At 39.3% G+C, this 20,830-nt stretch overlaps 1 protein-coding gene across 1 annotated transcript; it reads left to right on the plus strand.

Annotated features, from left to right (window-relative positions):
• Window positions 1-19,001, plus strand: Ptip (PAX transcription activation domain interacting protein). The gene is made up of 5 exons (XM_073979862.1): window positions 1-454; window positions 706-6,346; window positions 11,677-13,566; window positions 17,326-17,548; window positions 17,620-19,001. The coding sequence occupies exons 1-5, from the start codon at window positions 380-382 to the stop codon at window positions 18,269-18,271; spliced, it is 8,481 nt and encodes a 2,826-aa protein (XP_073835963.1). The 5' UTR covers window positions 1-379; the 3' UTR covers window positions 18,272-19,001.
• The last annotated feature ends 1,829 nt before the right edge of the window (window positions 19,002-20,830 follow it).

The raw sequence follows: 20,830 nt of genomic DNA on the forward strand, positions 1-20,830 counted from the left end.
GCAGTGAATAGCACAGAGTACAGTGTGGTTAGCGTTCTTTTTTGGTTTATTATTTAGTTTTACAAGAAAAAACACTAAAAATCATTATTTGAATTATGTTTAAAGTTCTGAAAAAATGTGCATTACTGAAATAAACCACTTCTGTTGCGTTATCAAATGGATTTTCGTCATAAAATTTGCATTAAAGCTGTGAAAAAGTGAATTTAAAATTTGCCAAAAAATATTTCTTGCTGGTTGTGACTTTTTCTGTGCGGCCCAGTCAGAAAAGAAAACACGACGAAACACACTCACCTAATTTAACAAAAACAAAGAAAGGTCTTTTTCAATACTGCCTGGTTTTGCTCGGCTGTTGTTCAATGTGAAAGAAGAATAATTAAACATGGAGAACTTAAAAATAAGTGAAAATTTGTTTACAAATATTCGATATTTTGTTGTGGGCAATCTAGAAGAAGAGGTAAGATTCTTAGGCGGGGTATGGAAAGTGTGGGACAATTCTAGTTTTCATTTCTAATGGTGTGTTTAGTTGTTCGTCGTCGGAGGGGTGTGAAAAAGGGCGCTTAGTTTGACAATCAGTTGTCAGGCACTTTGTGTGTGTGTTCATAACAGGGTGGCACAAGTTTTTTGACAAAATTACACCATTTCTAGGGGGATTTTTGAAATAAAAAAATAAAGATTTCTAAAAAATTTAAATCTGTTTATTTTCAGATCGATCAACTGTTGAAGAATGGGGGTGCACAGAAAAAACCCTTCCTCACCGATATGGTGACACATTTAATATGTGCTCCCAATTATGCCGAAGATGAGTTAATGATGAGCCTCGATCTTTACACTGTGATACCGGTTACAGAACAATGGGTCATACACAGTGTGAAATTGGGTCGTTTGGCTTCGACATCGGCATTTGATCCCAGTGTTAATCGTTTAATGAAAAATATTTCTGTGGCCATTGTTAATGTTTCGGCAAATGATCGTAAACGTCTGTATGCAATGTTGACATATAATGGAGCCCAAGTTACATCAAATTTCACTGGTAATAATAGTCATTTAATTTCCGGTGTGGCCGGTGGTCCAGTCTATACAAAAGCGCTTGCACTGCCGAAAAGTGCCATAAGCATTGTTACACCAGATTGGGTATTGGATTGTTTGAAACAAAAGAAATTATTACCCTGTGATGGGTATCATCCAAGGCTATTGAAAATTGTAGAGAAACCAAAATTACCTCAAATAACACAACCACAGGCACAACCGGTTGCAGTTACAGCCACAGCAACACCGCTGGCAGGAACATCCAGTACAAACAGCAATAAGGTTTCGTCGATGCCAACAACACCCACACAACCCCAGCTAACATCACCGGCAGCCAATCTTCCGCCTCAGCCATCTGCACCACAACAACAACAACAACAGCCACAACAGCAACCACTTGGTTCACAATCTATTGCCCAGCAGTCGGTTGAACAAACATTATCCAATATTTTAGGTTTTGATGATGACACTCTAATAGATAAGGCCACGGAATCGACATCGGTATCAACTCTAGATGCTGCTCAAAGTATAGCAAATATAAAATCCCAGTTGCAAGCAGCAGCTGTACAAATAACTGCCGCCGCTGCAAAAGATAATAAGACTGTCCAACAATCACAAGTAGCAAATGTTTTAGCATCGTCGTCGTCCTCGCCGGCAACGACACCAACAGCAACTACCTCATCTTCCACACCCACAACACCAAAAAGTGATATGCCACCCTCCTCAACATCGCCATTTGGGGGTAATCTTTCCTCCATGGATAATTCTTCCATGACAACGACCAATTTACAATTACAACAACAGCAACAGCAGCAGCAACCACAGCCACCACCTCCGCCTCCACCTGTTCCCTCACCTCAACTGCATCATCAACAACAACAATCGCAAATTGTTTTTGTACGTCCACGTAGTGTTAATCAACAGCAGCAGCAACAACAAATATTGCAACAGCAACAACATCTCATGCAACAATCATCGCAAATGTCACAACAGTCATTATCATCTGGAACAACAACAACAAGTGCCATAACCACTCCAGGCGTGGGAGGTGGACCACCTCAGCAAATTATTTTACAACAAAAAATTATACCAAATGTTAGTCTACAACAACAACAGCAGCAGCATCATGCTCAAGCTCAGCAACAACAACAGCAATTGCAACAACTGCAGTCACCCAATCAAGTTCAGCAACAGCAGCAATTTATGTCCCAACCACCACGTACACCCACCTCCACAAATCCTGATTCCAGAACTCCTACTCCCACTGGTACCCCACAACCACCAAGGACTCCTCAGCCCATAAGTGGCCGTCAAACACCACAGGCACCTCGTACTCCACAACCCTCAACCACACCACAACCACCGCATACGCCCAACCAACTGGCGGGACAATCACCCCAGCATATTTCGCAAATACAAATGTCACCCTCCACTGTGGTGGGACAACAATCGACCACTGCATCATCCACATCAGGACAAACCATACAGCAACCTAGTCCCCAACAGCCACAACAAACCATTACAATGTCGCCTCAGATGTTGCATCAGCACATATTGAGACAACAGCAAATATTGCAACAACAGCAAATGCAATTACAACAACAAATACAAAGTGGTCAAAGTTTGACACCACAACAGCAGGCTCTACAAAGACAAATACAGCAACAGCAGCAGCAATTACTGCAACAGCAGCAACAATTGCAGCAACAACTACAATTACAGCAGCAGCAACAACAACAACAGCAGCAGCAACAAATGCAAATGCAACAACAATCACCACGTATGCAACAAAATCCCTCACCCCGCCAGTTACAATCTCCAGCACCACAAATGACACCACCGCCACCTCCTCAATCGCCGGGTATGGCTGGACCACAACAACAATTGCGGCAACAGTTGCAGCAGGTAAGACAATCACAACAGCAACAACAACAGCAGAGACAACAACAACAATCTCCCCAGCATATGATGTCTCCCCAGCCGTTCCAGCAACCACAGCGTGTCCAATTGCAGATGCAACAAATGCAGCAGCAGCAGCAGCAACAACAGCAACAGCAGCAATCTCCACAACATAGAGCCTCACCGGCACCACCCTCACCTATTATGCAGCAACAACAACAATCCAAAATGCAAATTTCCAGTCATAAACCCATTGATCCCACAGATCCCGTACAGGTGGCTCAAATACTCAGTCGTTCTGCACCCAGTCCAAATCATGAATCGCTAATTATGAGGACTCAGCAGTTAAAGCAACAGCAATTACAACAACAACAGCAGCAATTACAACAACAGCAGCAACAACAATTGCAACAGCAACAACAACAACAGCAGCAGCAGCAACAAACACAAGTCCAGCAACAAAATCAAGTTCAGCAACAAAACCAAGTTCAGCAACAAAATCAAGCTCAGCAGCCATCACCTCAGCAGCAACAGCAACAATTGCTTGGCAATGCCGTTAATCAAACAGCTGGTGGTGGTGCTGCTGTTGGTGGATCTGCTCAAAGGCAAGTCATAAATACAGCTACAGCCCAAGGGCAGCAAATCATACAAAGTCACATGGTCACTGTGCAACAACAGAAGCAACAACACATCATGCAATTACAACAACAACAGCCACAACAACAAATTCTGCAACAAAAACCTGGAATGGTATCTCCACAGCACATACAGCAGCAGCAGCAACCTGTGCAGCAGAATGTACTAGGCAATCAGCAGCAATTACAAACACAACTACAACAACAAGTTGTTACACAGCAACAACAAACCATTCAACAATCCCCAAATCAGCAAATTCAATTTGTGGGTACCTCACCACAGCATGAACAACGACAACAGCAGCAAATAATTATGCAACAGCAGCAGCAACAACAACAACTTTTACAAAATCAACAACAACAGCCGCAATCACAAACGCAAGCCGCCGGTGGTGTTCGTATTATTCAGCAAACCATACAACCAGCACCGGGAACCACATTTCAAACAGCCACACAACAACAACTTCTACACCAAAGGCAGGCTCAACTGCAACAGCAGCAACAACAACAAATTCAGAATACTCAACAACAACAGGCTGGAGGTCAATTACAACAGGTTCTAAGTGCAGGAGGAGGTAACACAACAGCTGCTCCTCCCGGTACCCCCAATAAGCCGAAATATATTATCAGTCAACAGCAATTTAATCAATTAAGTTTACAACAACAACAGCAAATACTTCAGCAAAATCAACAGAATCAAAACTTCTTTATAGTCAATCAGACAAATGTTACAGCAATGCAACAACAGCAACAACAACAGCAGCAAGCGGCTGGTCAGCAGATTCAACAATCCCAGCAACAACAGCAAATGCAGACTGTTGTGGGTCAGCAACAACAAACACAAGTCGTTCAACAAATAGCCCAAAGTCCAAATCAAATGATGAAACAACAACAACAGCAGCAACAACCGCCGCCGCCAATGTATGGACAAAGGCCCCAGCAGCAACAACAACAGACAATTGTGCATCAACAACAGATAATGGATTTGGAAGGTAATATATTGCAGGCACCCCAACAACAGCAACAGCAAAGGATTCTTTTGCAACAACACCAAGTTGCACCCAATGCTTCTCCACAACAACAACAACAGCAACAGGTGCAGCAACAATCTCAAGCTCATCCACAACAGCAGCAACAACAAATTGTTATAAATCAACAAATTATCAATAATCCTCAGAGGTTGCAATATTTACAACAACAACAGCAATTGCAGTTACAGCAAAAGGCTCAATTACAGCAACAACAACAGCAGCAGTTGCAGCAGCAACAACAGCCACCTAATGCCATTGTGGTGGGACAACAACAGGTACAGGGACCTCAACAGCAACAAATTGTGCAACAACAAATCTTACAACAAAGTCCCCAACATCCTGGCCAGCAGCAACAACAACAAATCATTATACAACAGACAATACCACAACAACATATCTTAACGGGTACACAAACTATATTACAAAGTCCTCAGCAGCAGCAACAACAACAGATTTTGGTACAACAACAAAAACAACAGCAACAACAAATGCAAATTCAACAGCATCAGCAACAGATAATAGATCCTCAACAGCAACAACAACAAATACCCCAATCACCACAGCATCAACAACAAATAATATTACAACAACAACCCATACAACAACAGACTGTACTCATACAACAACAACCACAGCAGTCACAGCAACAAATACCACAACAAACACCTCCTCCACAATCGCCACAACAACAACAGCAACAAATACTTATACAACAGGCCACCTCACCACAACATCAACAACAGCAGCAACAACAACCTCACTGGTCACCACAAAGTCCAGCCCAACAACAGCAACAGTCCCAGCAACCCGGTACACCCAGCTCATCGGGTGGCCTACAATCACCGCTACAGGGGCAACAATCGCAAATCCAACAAATTATACCACAACAACCCCAACAGCAGCAGCAACAACAACAGCAGTTTATACGTTCCATACGACCCTCGGGAGCAGGACAATGGCAACAGCAGACTGTGGCTGGCCTACCACCCGGAGCTCAACCCCAAAGACAACTAATACAGCTGGATGATAAAACTCATGCCCATTTTATGTCCTTGGATCCCATCAAAAAGGCAGAATATATATCGAAACTACAACAAAATAAACAAAGGGTAATGTTGCGTCAACAGGTGGCCTATCAACCGCGGCCAGGTGCCCCCAATGTTGTGGCCAGTGCTTTGGGTACCCCACCCAGGCCGGTGGGACCCACAACTCAGCATATTATTGTGCAATCTCAAATGCCAGCTGGTCTAACACAACAACAACAAATGCAGTGGTTACAACAACAACAGAGGCAAGTTGTTGTTAGGACGGGACGGGCACCGGGCTTAACACCCATTGGCCAGCAGCAGCAAATTGTGACAGCTGGTGGAGTTGTTGGCGGAGGAGCAGCAGGAACGGCAGGAGTAGTTGGTGGTGGTACACCCATTACTATGACTCAACAGCAATTGCAACAACAGCAGCAGCAACAGCAAATTTACAATCCCAATGACCCCAATCAGCAAATATTACTGCAACGCCAACAATTGCGAGTTCAGTTGCAACAACAGCAGCAACAACAACAAGCGGCCGCTGCTCAACAACAACAAATTGTTGCTCAAAAACCTGGCCATCAAACTGTACAAGTTATAACCGGTCCTGGTGGTCAAGTAATTGAACAACAAACCATTATCCAACAACCACAGCAGCAGCAACAGCAAACGGTTGTAACCAATCAAATGATCGCAGGTCAAACAATGCAACAAGGAGGAGGTCAAGGTAAGGGAGATTTTATTTTTTGTTTTTTTTTTTTTTTTTGAAAGCCGGAAAACCCTTTTAAAAATCGATAGAATATGTTTAAAGTCTCTTTCCATGGCAGTTGGTCCCTCAAAGATATTGTAGAAACCCATGTTTTCTTGGTTCGGCCAAGAAAAGTTCTCTCCAGATATGCGATCGACGGATCCTCTCCCTCAAAAATATTATAAAAAAATCCAAGAAAATCCATGGCTTCTAGGCTGATGGTCCCACGAAAACATTATGAAAAATCCAAGGCTTCTTGGCTGATGGGTCCCTGAAAAATATTGTTAAAAAATCCACTGCATCTGGCAGATGGTCCCACGAAAACATTATTAAAAATCCACGGCTTCTTGGCTGATGGGTCCCTGAAAAATATTGTTAAAAAATCCACTGCTTCTTAGCTTTTGGTCCCTCAAAAATATTATTAAAAAATCCACATCTTTTTTGACTGATGGTCCCTCAAAAATATTATGAAAAAATCCACTGCTTTTTGGGTTGTGGTCCCTTAAAAATATTATTAAAAAATCCACGGCTTCTTGGCTTTTGGTCCCTCAAAAATATTATAAAAAAATCCACGTCTTTTTGGCTGAGGGTACCTCAAAAGTATTATTAAAAAATCCACGGCTTCTTGAGATTTGGTACCTCAAAAATATTATTAAAAAATCCACGGCTTCTTGGGATTTGGTCCCTCAAAAAATAATATTAAAAAATCCACGGCTTCTTGGCTTTTGGTACCTCAAAAATATTATTAAAAAATCCACGGCTTCTTGGGATTTGGTACCTCAAAAATATTATTAAAAAATCCACGGCTTCTTAGCTTTAGGTCCCTCAAAAATATTATTAAAAAATCCACGGCTTCTTGGGATTTGGTACTTCAAAAATATGACTTTCCCAATACAAAAGTTCACCGGAGATGACTTTCCCAATACAAAAGTTCACCGGGCATGACTTTCCCAATACAAAAGTTCACCGGGCATGACTTTCCCAATACAAAAGTTCACCGGACATGACTTTCCCAATACAGAAGTTCACCGGGCATGACTTTCCCAATACAAAAGTTCACCCGGCATGACTTTCCCAATACAAAAGTTCACCGGGCATGATTTTCCCAATACAAAAGTTCACCGGAGATGACTTTTCCCATACAAAAGTTCACCGGAGATGACTTTCCCAATACAAAAGTTCACCGGGCATGACTTTCCCAATACAAAAGTTTACCGGGCATGACTTTCCCAATACAAAAGTTTACCGGGCATGACTTTCCCAATACAAAAGTTCACCGGGCATGACTTTCCCAATACAAAAGTTCACCGGAGATGACTTTCCCAATACAAAAGGTCACCGGGCATGACTTTCCCAATACAAAAGTTCACCGGGCATGACTTTCCCAATACAAAAGTTCACCGGAGATGACTTTTCCCATAGAAAAGTTCACCGGAGATGACTTTCCCAATACAAAAGTTCACCGGGCATGACTTTCCCAATTTAAAAGATCACCGGGCATGACTTTCCCAATACAAAAGTTCACCGGGCATGACTTTCCCAATACAAAAGTTCACCGGAGATGACTTTTCCCATAGAAAAGTTCACCGGAGATGACTTTCCCAATACAAAAGTTCACCGGCATGACTTTCCCAATTCAAAAGTTCACCGGGCATGACTTTCCCAATACAAAAGTTCACCGGAGATGACTTTTCCCATAGAAAAGTTCACCGGAGATGACTTTCCCAATACAAAAGTTCACCGGCATGACTTTCCCAATACAAAAGTTCACCGGGCATGACTTTCCCAATACAAAAGTTCATGACTTTCCCAATACAAAAGTTCACCGGGCATGACTTTCCCAATACAAAATTTCACCGGGCATGACTTTCCCTATACAAAAGTTCACCGGAGATGACTTTCCCAATACAAAAGTTCACCGGGCATGACTTTCCCAATACAAAAGTTCACCGGGCACGACTTTCCCAATACAAAAGTTCACCGGCCATGATTTCCCAATACAAAAGGTTACCGGGCATGACTTTCCCAATACAAAAGTTCACCGGGCATGACTTTCCCAATACAAAAGTTCACCGGAGATGACTTTTCCCATACAAAAGTTCACCGGGCACGACTTTCCCAATACAGAAGTTCACCGGCCATGATTTCCCAATACAAAAGTTTACCGGGCATGACTTTCCCATTACAAAAGTTTACCGGGCATGACTTTCCCAATACAAAAGTTCACCGGAGATGACTTTTCCCATACAAAAGTTCACCGGAGATGACTTTCCCAATACAAAAGTTCACCGGAGATGACTTTCCCAATACAAAAGTTCACCGGAGATGACTTTCCCAATACAAAAGTTCACCGGGCATGACTTTCCCAATACAAAAGTTCACCGGGCATGATTTTCCCAATACAAAAGTTCACCGGAGATGACTTTTCCCATACAAGAGTTCACCGGAGATGACTTTCCCAATACAAAAGTTCACCGGGCATGACTTTCCCAATACAAAAGTTCACCAGGCATGACTTTCCCAATACAAAAGTTCACCGGAGATGACTTTCCCAATACAAAAGTTCACCGGGCATGACTTTCCCAATACAAAAGTTCACCGGGCATGACTTTCCCAATACAAAAGTTCACCGGGCATGACTTTTCCCATAGAAAAGTTCACCGGAGATGACTTTTCCCATAGAAAAGTTCACCGGAGATGACTTTCCCAATACAAAAGCTCACCGGGCATGACTTTCCCAATACAAAAGTTCACCGGGCATAACTTTCCCAATACAAAAGTTCACCGGGCATGATTTTCCCAATACAAAAGTTCACCGGAGATGACTTTTCCCATACAAAAGTTCACCGGGCATGACTTTCCCAATACAAAAGTTCACCGGGCATGACTTTCCCAATACAAAAGTTCACCGGGCATGACTTTCCCAATACAAAAGTTCACCGGGCATGACTTTCCCAATACAAAAGTTCACCGGGCATGACTTTCCCAATACAAAAGTTCACCGGGCATGACTTTCCCAATACAAAAGTTCACCGGGCATGACTTTCCCAATACAAAAGTTCACCGGAGATGACTTTTCCCATACAAAAGTTCACCGGGCACGACTTTCCCAATACAGAAGTTCACCGGCCATGATTTCCCAATACAAAAGTTTACCGGGCATGACTTTCCCAATACAAAAGTTCACCGGGCATGACTTTCCCAATACAAAAGTTCACCGGAGATGACTTTTCCCATACAAAAGTTCACCGGAGATGACTTTCCCAATACAAAAGTTCACCGGAGATGACTTTCCCAATACAAAAGTTCACCGGAGATGACTTTCCCAATACAAAAGTTCACCGGGCATGACTTTCCCAATACAAAAGTTCACCGGGCATGATTTTCCCAATACAAAAGTTCACCGGGCATGACTTTCCCAATACAAAAGTTTACCGGGCATGACTTTCCCAATACAAAAGTTCACCGGGCATGACTTTCCCAATACAAAAGTTCACCGGGCATGATTTTCCCAATACAAAAGTTCACCGGAGATGACTTTTCCCATACAAGAGTTCACCGGAGATGACTTTCCCAATACAAAAGTTCACCGGGCATGACTTTCCCAATACAAAAGTTCACCAGGCATGACTTTCCCAATACAAAAGTTCACCGGAGATGACTTTCCCAATACAAAAGTTCACCGGGCATGACTTTCCCAATACAAAAGTTCACCGGGCATGACTTTCCCAATACAAAAGTTCACCGGGCATGACTTTTCCCATAGAAAACTTCACCGGAGATGACTTTTCCCATAGAAAAGTTCACCGGAGATGACTTTCCCAATACAAAAGCTCACCGGGCATGACTTTCCCAATACAAAAGTTCACCGGGCATAACTTTCCCAATACAAAAGTTCACCGGGCATGATTTTCCCAATACAAAAGTTCACCGGAGATGACTTTTCCCATACAAAAGTTCACCGGGCATGACTTTCCCAATACAAAAGTTCACCGGGCATGACTTTCCCAATACAAAAGTTCACCGGGCACGACTTTCCCAATACAAAAGTTCCTAGATTTAGGTCCCTCAAAAATATTATTAAAAAGTCCACGGCTTTTTGGGTTGTGGTCCCTTAAAAATATTATTAAAAAATCCACGACTTCTTGGGTTTTTGGTCCCTCAAAAATATTATTAAAAAATCCATGTCTTTTTGGCTGAGGGTCCCTCAAAAATATTATTAAAAATCCACGGTTCTTGGGATTTGGTACCTCAAAAATATTATTAAAAAATCCACGGCTTCTTAGCTTTAAGTCCCTCAAAAATATTATGAAAAAATCCACGGCTTCTTTGGATTTGGTCCCTCAAAAATATTAAAAAATCCCCGGCTTCTTGGGATTTGGTACCTCAAAAATATTATTAAAAAATCCACGGCTTCTTGGGATTTGGTTCCTCAAAAATATCATTTAAAAATCCACGTCTTTTTGGCTGAAGGTACCTCAAAAGTATTATTAAAAAAATCCACAGCTTTTTGGGTTATGGTCCCTTAAAAATATTTTTAAAAAATCCACGGCTTCTAGGCTTATGGTCCCTCAAAAATATTATTAAAAAAGTCCAAAGCTTCTTAGCCGATGGTCCCTCAAAAATAATACAAATATAAATCCACAAATATTATAAAAAAATCCACGGTTTTTTGGCTAATAGTCCCCAAAGTCGTCTGAGTTATTGCAACTTTTAACAACTAACCCGATTTGGCTTCTCCGTTTCCTTGAGTTTCCCAATGAAGTTTGGGATTTCCGTTTTTGCATTTTGTATTCGTGCGACTTTTTAGCTGAAGTACCTTGAAAAATTCACGCAACCTAACCAGCCTAACCGTATAGCCTAGGAAGCTCGCCCCATTTTTTTTTTAATTCGGTCCCATATTCCCAAAAATCCTATTCTGTCTACCAACTTTGGTTCCAATGGTACTTAACCTCGAATATTCAAATAATGGCACAAATTTAGAGAAAACTCAAAGGCAAGTGACCCATTTGTAGGTCTTAATTGAAAAAAAACATAACCTCAATTTTTTGTTAAAATTAGTTTCTAACCTTAAAATTTAAAAGACACAATTTTAGAAGAATCTTAATTCTCATTTACAAATATTAGACTTTTATTTTAGATTTTATCTTGAAATACCCTCCACTCACCCTGATTTTCTTGTGTTTTTTTCCCTCCGTCCCAACAAATTTTTGATTTTTTCCGAACAATTAAACGAAGAAGACGAAGAAGAATAATGATTTTAACTAAGATATCGTGTTGTATGTATTTTTTTTCATATTTCAATGTAGCTCTGCAAGGTTCTGGTGGCAATATAATCACAACATTAGCACCACAAACTGTGGTAATGTCTAATCAGACCCAAATCCCTGGTGGTGAGGGTCAAATGCAACAACAACAGCAACAGCAACAATTGAATATGCCACAAACTCAGCAACAAATGAATTTGAATACCAAAACCGCATTGGCAAAGATGTTGAATAGTCGTGTACAACAGCAACAACAACAGCAACCTCAGCAACAAACGATTGTGGGCGGTGTGGGTGTGGCACAACAGGCATCCCTGCAACAACAACAACAGCAGCAATTGCAACAGCAACAAAGCATGGTGCAAATGGTACAAGATCCCACGGGCCAGCAGTTGCAAAACCAACAACAGCAACAGGTATTGGCTGCCCAGCAACAACAACAACAGCAGCAGCAGCTTCAACAACACCCTCAATTACAGCAGCAACAAAGCCAACATCAAATCATACAACAAACACAAGTCGTTGTGGCTGGACCACAACAACAACAGCAGCAGCAACAATCTCTGCAACAACAACAACAACTTGTAATGAACCAACAACAACAGCAACAATTGGCTTCTGGCCAAATCATTAATACTGGGGTACAATCCGCCGTTGGTGGTGCTGGTGGTGTCATTGCTGCTGCTGGTCAGCAAACAATGGAAGCCAGTGCCGCTGGCACCTTACGTATGATGACCCAACAACACAATGCCAATATGCAACAACAACCACCGCCTCCTCCCCATCCCAATGCACCAACTGCTGTTACTCCCGGTGGTTCTTCTGCCATTCCCAATCAAATTATTACCCAACAGGTTGGTGTTACTCCTGGTGGTGTTGTCGGAGTAGTTCGTAGCCAACAGGAATTACTGCTCCTACAACAGCAACAGCAGCAGCAACAACAACAACAGCAGCAGCAGCAACAACAAGCAATGCGCCGACCCATGCTACAAAGTCAAATGTCAACGGGTGGCGGCGGCGGCGGCATTGTTACCGGTCCAGTAGCTGCCAACAATATTATTGCCGCTGGTGTACCAGGACAACCCCAACAACAGCAAATTGTACAACAACAGCTGATTGTAACTGCCGGTGGTGGTGGTACAGTACAGCAGCAGGTTGTTGCAGGTCCTGGACAATTGCACGGTCATCATGGGCCCGGCATAATGACGCCGGCCGGTTATATACAACCGGGACGTGTTACACAAATTCCCATGCCCCAAAGGCCCCAGTATTATGGTCACAATCCCAATCTTAAATTGCCGCCTGATCTCTTTTTGGTTGGTTGTACATTTTACATTGTTGAAGAATATGAAGAAACCGATGGTGAAGAGCTGCCCATATGGATGGAAACAATACGACAATTTGGTGGTGATATAGAAAAGGTATATTGTCCTCGGGTCACACATGTCCTGTGTCGTACTCAACGTCATGGTGTTGTAATGCAAGCTTTGCGTGAGTCGAAACGTTGCATAACCGCCTACTGGCTTAGTGACATTTGCCTAAAGAAACAGCTGTTACCGCCGTGGCAACCATTGCACCTGCCCTTTCCCAGTCAATTTGGCCATCAGAAACCTTTGGAAAGACATATAATTGCATCGAATGGCTTCGAACCGGAAGAGGAACATCGTATCAAACAAATGGTCCAGGAATGTGGTGCCATCTATACATCGTATCTGTCGAAAATGAACACGGTACTGGTGTGTAAAAAACTCGAAGGTCTCATGTATAATGTTGCCAAAGAATGGAACATTCCCATGGTGAATACGTTGTGGTTAAGTGACATTACCATTGGAAATCTTAGCTCAATGTCTCAGTACGACAATCAGAAGTATCAACAATATAATATTCAACCACCGTTCCGTATTGATTATGGACTGGTGCCACATCTGATGGGTAAGTGTTGTATGTAGATTTATAGACATTTAAGGTGGTGGTTGGTAGTGTCTTCTAGAATTCTTTGTTTGCCTTTAGGACATATAACCGATATCTTTGTTAAATATCATGATATTCTTGATGTACTCCTGATATACTTCTTGCGCAAAAATATTCGTTTTCTAGGCAGAAGATCTCCTCAAAAATATGTTTAAAAAATCCACGTTTTCTAGGCAGAAGATCTCCTCAAAAATATGTTTAAAAAATCCACGTTTTCTAGGCAGAAGATCTCCTCAAAAATATGTTTAAAAAATCCACGTTTTCTAGGCAGAAGATCTCCTCAAAAATATGTTTAAAAAATCCACGTTTTCTAGGCAGAAGACCTCCTCAAAAATATGTTTAAAAAATCCACGTTTTCTAGGCAGAAGATCTCCTCAAAAATATGTTTAAAAAATCCAGGTTTTCTAGGCAGAAGATCTCCTCAAAAATATGTTTAAAAAATCCAGGTTTTCTAGGCAGAAGATCCCCTCAAAAATATGTTTAAAAAAGCCACGTTTTCTAGGCAGAAGATCTCCTCAAAAATATGTTTAAAAAATCCACGTTTTCTGGGCAGAAGATCTCCTCAAAAATATGTTTAAAAATCCACGTTTTCTAGGCAGATGATCTGTTGAAAAATATGTTTAAAAAATCCACGTTTTCTAGGCAGATGATCTGTTGAAAAATATGTTTAAAAAATCCACGTTTTCTAGGCAGATGATATGTTGAAAAATATGTTTAAAAAAATCCACGTTTTCTAGGCAGACGATCTGTTGAAAAATATGTTTAAAAAATCCACGTTTTCTAGGCAGATGATCTGTTGAAAAATATGTTTAAAAAAATCCACGTTTTCTAGGCAGACGATCTCCTCAAAAATATGTTTAAAAAATCCAGGTTTTCTAGGCAGAAGATCTCCTCAAAAATATGTTTAAAAAAGCCACGTTTTCTAGGCAGAAGATCTCCTCAAAAATATGTTTAAAAAATCCAGGTTTTCTAGGCAGAAGATCTCCTCAAAAATATGTTTAAAAAATCCACGTTTTCTAGGCAGAAGATCTCCTCAAAAATATGTTTAAAAATCCACGTTTTCTAGGCAGATGATCTGTTGAAAAATATGTTTAAAAAATCCACGTTTTCTAGGCAGATGATCTGTTGAAAAATATGTTTAAAAAATCCACGTTTTCTAGGCAGATGATCTGTTGAAAAATATGTTTAAAAAATCCACGTTTTCTAGGCAGATGATCTGTTGAAAAATATGTTTAAAAAATTCACGTTTTCTAGGCAGATGATCTGTTGAAAAATATGTTTAAAAAATCCACGTTTTCTAGGCAGATGATCTGTTGAAAAATATGTTTAAAAAATCCACGTTTTCTAGGCAGATGATCTGTTGAAAAATATGTTTAAAAAATCCACGTTTTCTAGGCAGATGATCTGTTGAAAAATATGTTTAAAAAATCCACGTTTTCTAGGCAGATGATCTGTTGAAAAATATGTTTAAAAAATCCACGTTTTCTAGGCAGATGATCTGTTGAAAAATATGTTTAAAAAATCCACGTTTTCTAGGCAGATGATCTGTTGAAAAATATGTTTAAAAAATCCACGTTTTCTAGGCAGATGATCTGTTGAAAAATATGTTTAAAAAATCCACGTTTTCTAGGCAGATGATCTGTTGAAAAATATGTTTAAAAAATCCACGTTTTCTAGGCAGATGATCTGTTGAAAAATATGTTTAAAAAATCCACGTTTTCTAGGCAGATGATCTGTTGAAAAATATGTTTAAAAAATCCACGTTTTCTAGGCAGATGATCTGTTGAAAAATATGTTTAAAAAATCCACGTTTTCTAGGCAGATGATCTGTTGAAAAATATGTTTAAAAAATCCACGTTTTCTAGGCAGATGATCTGTTGAAAAATATGTTTAAAAAATCCACGTTTTCTAGGCAGATGATCTGTTGAAAAATATGTTTAAAAAATCCACGTTTTCTAGGCAGATGATCTGTTGAAAAATATGTTTAAAAAATCCACGTTTTCTAGGCAGAAGATCTCCTCAAAAATATGTTTAAAAAATCCACGTTTTCTAGGCAGATGATCTGTTGAAAAATATGTTTAAAAAATCCACGTTTTCTAGGCAGATGATCTGTTGAAAAATATGTTTAAAAAATCCACGTTTTCTAGGTAGATGATCTGTTGAAAAATATGTTTAAAAAATTCACGTTTTCTAGGCAGATGATCCGTTGAAAAATATGTTTAAAAAATCCACGTTTTCTAGGCAGATGATCTGTTGAAAAATATGTTTAAAAAATCCACGTTTTCTAGGCAGATGATCTGTTGAAAAATATGTTTAAAAAATCCACGTTTTCTAGGCAGATGATCTGTTGAAAAATATGTTTAAAAAATCCACGTTTTCTAGGCAGATGATCTGTTGAAAAATATGTTTAAAAAATCCACGTTTTCTAGGCAGATGATCTGTTGAAAAATATGTTTAAAAAATCCACGTTTTCTAGGCAGATGATCTGTTGAAAAATATGTTTAAAAAATCCACGTTTTCTAGGCAGATGATCTGTTGAAAAATATGTTTAAAAAATCCACGTTTTCTAGGCAGATGATCTGTTGAAAAATATGTTTAAAAAATCCACGTTTTCTAGGCAGATGATCTGTTGAAAAATATGTTTAAAAAATCCACGTTTTCTAGGCAGATGATCTGTTGAAAAATATGTTTAAAAAATCCACGTTTTCTAGGCAGATGATCTGTTGAAAAATATGTTTAAAAAATCCACGTTTTCTAGGCAGATGATCTGTTGAAAAATATGTTTAAAAAATCCACGTTTTCTAGGCAGATGATCTGTTGAAAAATATGTTTAAAAAATCCACGTTTTCTAGGCAGATGATCTGTTGAAAAATATGTTTAAAAAATCCACGTTTTCTAGGCAGATGATCTGTTGAAAAATATGTTTAAAAAATCCACGTTTTCTAGGCAGATGATCTGTTGAAAAATATGTTTAAAAAATCCACGTTTTCTAGGCAGATGATCTGTTGAAAAATATGTTTAAAAAATCCACGTTTTCTAGGCAGATGATCTGTTGAAAAATATGTTTAAAAAATCCACGTTTTCTAGGCAGATGATCTGTTGAAAAATATGTTTAAAAAATCCACGTTTTCTAGGCAGATGATCTGTTGAAAAATATGTTTAAAAAATCCACGAGTTCTAGGCAGAAGATCTCCTCAAAAATATGTTTAAAAAAAATCCACGTTTTCTAGGCAGATGATGTCCTGAAAAATATGTAAATAGATCCACTTGATGTGTAAATAACACATTTTCCTGGGCTAAGATATCCAAGATGGACCCTTAAAAACACCCTTTACTACAAAGTTTTGTTAGATTCGTTTCTAACCTAAAATATGAAAATGAAATTTTGGCATGAAAGAACCTTTTTTCTTGAAATTTTAATATTGTGCAATACTTACATATATGCATACATTTTTCAACCTAAAATTACCGTTTAACCTCAACTTTTTGGTTCGTTTCTAACCTCAAAATTGAAAAATGTAATTTTGCCGATATTGTCCTTTATTTATGCTTTGATTATTCAGAAAAGTCAAAATTCTCTTCTTTAGAATAGTTTGTCATGCATTTCTAACACAACTCCAACATATGTATGTACGTACCTACATAACCTCAAATTTAGTTTATCTTTTCTGTTAAAGATGCTTCAAATCATTCTTATTTTTCTTTTTTTTCATCTTTCAGCTGCCTGGAAGGCTCCCATAAACCTCACCCAAGAAGCCCACGAACGGGTCAAACGCTATTTAGCCGATCCATATTATGAGAAGGCTAAAAGGCAGAAAATTTCACCATATCAAGAAGAAATACCTGAAACCATACTCTGTGTTGAATATCCCCAAACGGCCAAGCCACCAAAGGTGTTGTTCTCACAAGTTGCCGATCCGGAATCACTTAAAAAGGCTGTAGTGTAAGTCCTTATTACATGTTTATTTCAAAACCACAATTAATAACATCATCTTCCTCTCTTTTTCCTTGCAGCTCCCTTGGTGGCATTGTTGTTGATAATCCTGTCGATGCTACCTATTTAGTAATGACACGCGAAAGTCGTACCTGCAAACTTATACAAGCTGTTTGTCATGTTGATTATGTTTTAAAATCTCAATGGTTGGTGGAAAGTGCCAAAGCGGGTAAATTCCTACCACCCGATCCCTATCGCATAGAATACATACCTGTCGATGAAAATCTAAAATTCCATTTAGGCACTGTTCTCCAATCGACAACACGTTCTACCCTTTTTGCGGGTAAACATTTCTTTGTTACGCCCGACGTGTTTCCAGCACGTTCGGAAATTGTACGCATGATAGAATCTTCGGGTGGTAAAGTTGAAGAGAAACGTCGTTCGGCCCAGGCAATAGCAGAAATACATTCACAATCACCAAATGCTTATATTATTGTTACGTGTCCCAATGATATGCATCTTTGTGTGGATTTAACACGTTTTGGAAATCCCAAATGTCCCATTGTTTCCACGGAATTTGTTATGAGTTCAATACTTAAACAAACGTTGGAAATTGAACCAAATATTATTCCATATTTGTATAATAACAATAATTATTCAGGCCTTAGCAGTAGTAGTGGTGGTGGCGGAGGTGGTGTTGTAGGTGTAACAAAGACTTCTTCCAGCAAATAACACCAGCAGACCTTGTTGTTGAGGCCAGCCCGAGGAGGATCTTTGTTATTACCAGATGATATACAAAGATATGATGATTTTCATAGATATATGGATTTAATGGATACATTTATCCATGATAATGATGATGGTGGAGGTTCGGAATCATTGTTTTGAAAGGCCGAAGAAATCGTAAGATTTCGTATTGGGTGAAACTTAACCTACCCTTTGGGGTAGGTGGCCTCTGAGTCTATATCCTTAGGGTAGATGGCCTCTGGGCACATCTAACCTTTGTTAGGTGGTCTCTGAGCCCATCTACTCTATCACAGAAGGTCTCCGGCCTCATCAACTTGACGGTAGATGGTCTCCGGGTTCATCAACTCTATGGAAGAGGGCCTCGAAACCCGGCTAATCTATGGTAGATGGCTTCTAAGTCCATCTAATCTAACGTAGATGGCAAATGAGTCCATCTACTTCTATAATATATCCCCCTTAAAATGACCCTCCATCCATCATCTATCTTAAATATCTTCCATTGAGTAAAAAACATCATCTCCCCACACCCACACAAACACCTACTCAAAACCAAAATAAACAAAAAGTGTAAAAAATTTAAATTTTTTATAATGAATGTATATATGTACACCGCTTATATAATAATATATATTTAAAATATATTTTTAGAGAGAGAGAGAGATAAAAGAAGAATCCAACAAACAATAAATGATTTGTAAAACCCAAAAAAAAAAAACGTAAAACACCAATTTATTAACAATACAACATTTCTAAAATAACCGTTTTTATAGGTTAAATAAACCGCCCTCGGAATACGCTTGTAAATTAAAAATTTCTTTAACTTGTAAGACAAAAAGAAAAAAGAATTATTATAATCATGAATTTCCAATTTAATTTAAAATACTTATTAATTAATTATCATTCATTTCTTGTCGTATACGATTTCATTTAGAATATAAACGTTTAAGTTAAAAATAAAAATAAATTCTTTAGTTCGTACTTAAGACATAAATAATATTATTTATAAAAAAATAATATAAAAAAATGTAAAAATAAAAATAAAAAAGTCAAAATGTATATTTTGTAATGATAAACTAAATGTGTTTTTCTAATTCAGAGAAGATGAATTCTGTGCTATTTGTTAAAGTGGATGTTGCAATAGCACAGCGCATCGTGAGGCATTTTATGATGACCTCGACTCTATAGTAGATGGCCCCTGAGCCTACCTATTCTATGGTATGGTGTTTACAGAAATAAAAGCACCGATTTGATTCACATTTTTTTCTATTGACCCTCTCTGAAAGAAATTGTCATTCTATAGGCCCTTTCTGAAAGAAATGGTCCGTCTATAGACCCTTTCTAAACAAAGGCGTGATTCTATAGACCCTTTCTGAACAAAGGCGTGATTCTATAGACCCTTTCTGAACGAAAGGGTGCTCCTATAACCCTTTCTGAAAGAAATGGTGCTTCTATAGACCCTTTCTGAAAGAAGGGGTACAGCTATAGACCCTTTCTGAAAGAAAGGGTGCCAATATGGACCCTTTGTAAAAGAAAGCGTGCTTCTATAGACCCTTTCTGAGTGAAAGGGTACTTCTATAGACCCTTTCTGAATGAAAGGGTGCTTCTATAGACCCTTTCTGAATGAAAGGGTGCTTCTATGGACCCTTTCTGAAAGAAAGGGTGCTTCTATAGACCCTTTCTGAAAGAAAGGGTGCTTCTATAGACACTTTCTGAAAGAAAGGGTGCTTCTATAGACACTTTCTGAAAGAAAGGGTGCTTCTATAGACACTTTCTGAAAGAAAGGGTGCTTCTATAGACACTTTCTGAAAGAAAGGGTGCTTCTATAGACACTTTCTGAAAGAAAGGGTGCTTCTATAGACACTTTCTGAAAGAAAGGGTGCTTCTATAGACCCTTTCTTAATGAAAGTGTGCTTCTACAGACCCTTACTGAATGAAAGGGTGCTTCAATAGACCCTTTCTGAATGAAAGGGTGCTTCAGTAGACCCTTTCTTAATGAAAGGGTGCTTCAATAGACCCTTTCTGAATGAAAGGGTGCTTCAGTAGGCACTTTCTGAAGGAAAGGGTGCTTCTATAGACACTTTCTGAAAGAAAGGGTGCTTCTATAGACCCTTTCTTAATGAAAGTGTGCTTCTACAGACCCTTACTGAATGAAAGGGTGCTTCAATAGACCCTTTCTGAATGAAAGGGTGCTTCAGTAGACCCTTTCTTAATGAAAGGGTGCTTCAATAGACCCTTTCTGAATGAAAGGGTGCTTCAGTAGACCCTTTCTTAATGAAAGGGTGCTTCTATAGACACTTTCTGAAAGAAAGGGTGCTTCTATAGACACTTTCTGAAAGAAAGGGTGCTTCTATACACTTTCTGAAAGAAAGGGTGCTTCTATAGACACTTTCTGAAAGAAAGGGTGTTTCTATAGACACTTTCTGAAAGAAAGGGTGCTTCTATAGACACTTTCTGAAAGAAAGGGTGCTTCTGTAGACACTTTCTGAAAGAAAGGGTGCTTCTATAGACACTTTCTGAAAGAAAGGGTGCTTCTATAGACACTTT

Source organism: Musca autumnalis, unplaced genomic scaffold (assembly GCF_047663935.1).
Source record: "Musca autumnalis isolate F117 unplaced genomic scaffold, ASM4766393v1 scaffold_4, whole genome shotgun sequence".
Lineage (NCBI taxonomy): Eukaryota > Metazoa > Arthropoda > Insecta > Diptera > Muscidae > Musca > Musca autumnalis.

Excerpts from the sequence above, each read along its gene's own strand:
- Ptip (XM_073979862.1), top strand. The coding sequence starts at position 380 with ATGGAGAACTTAAAAATAAGTGAAAATTTGTTTACAAATATTCGATAT. Across the intron at positions 6,347-11,676 it reads GCAACAAGGAGGAGGTCAAG|CTCTGCAAGGTTCTGGTGGC; the intron begins GTAAGGGAGATT and ends ATTTCAATGTAG. Across the intron at positions 13,567-17,325 it reads ACTGGTGCCACATCTGATGG|CTGCCTGGAAGGCTCCCATA; the intron begins GTAAGTGTTGTA and ends TTCATCTTTCAG.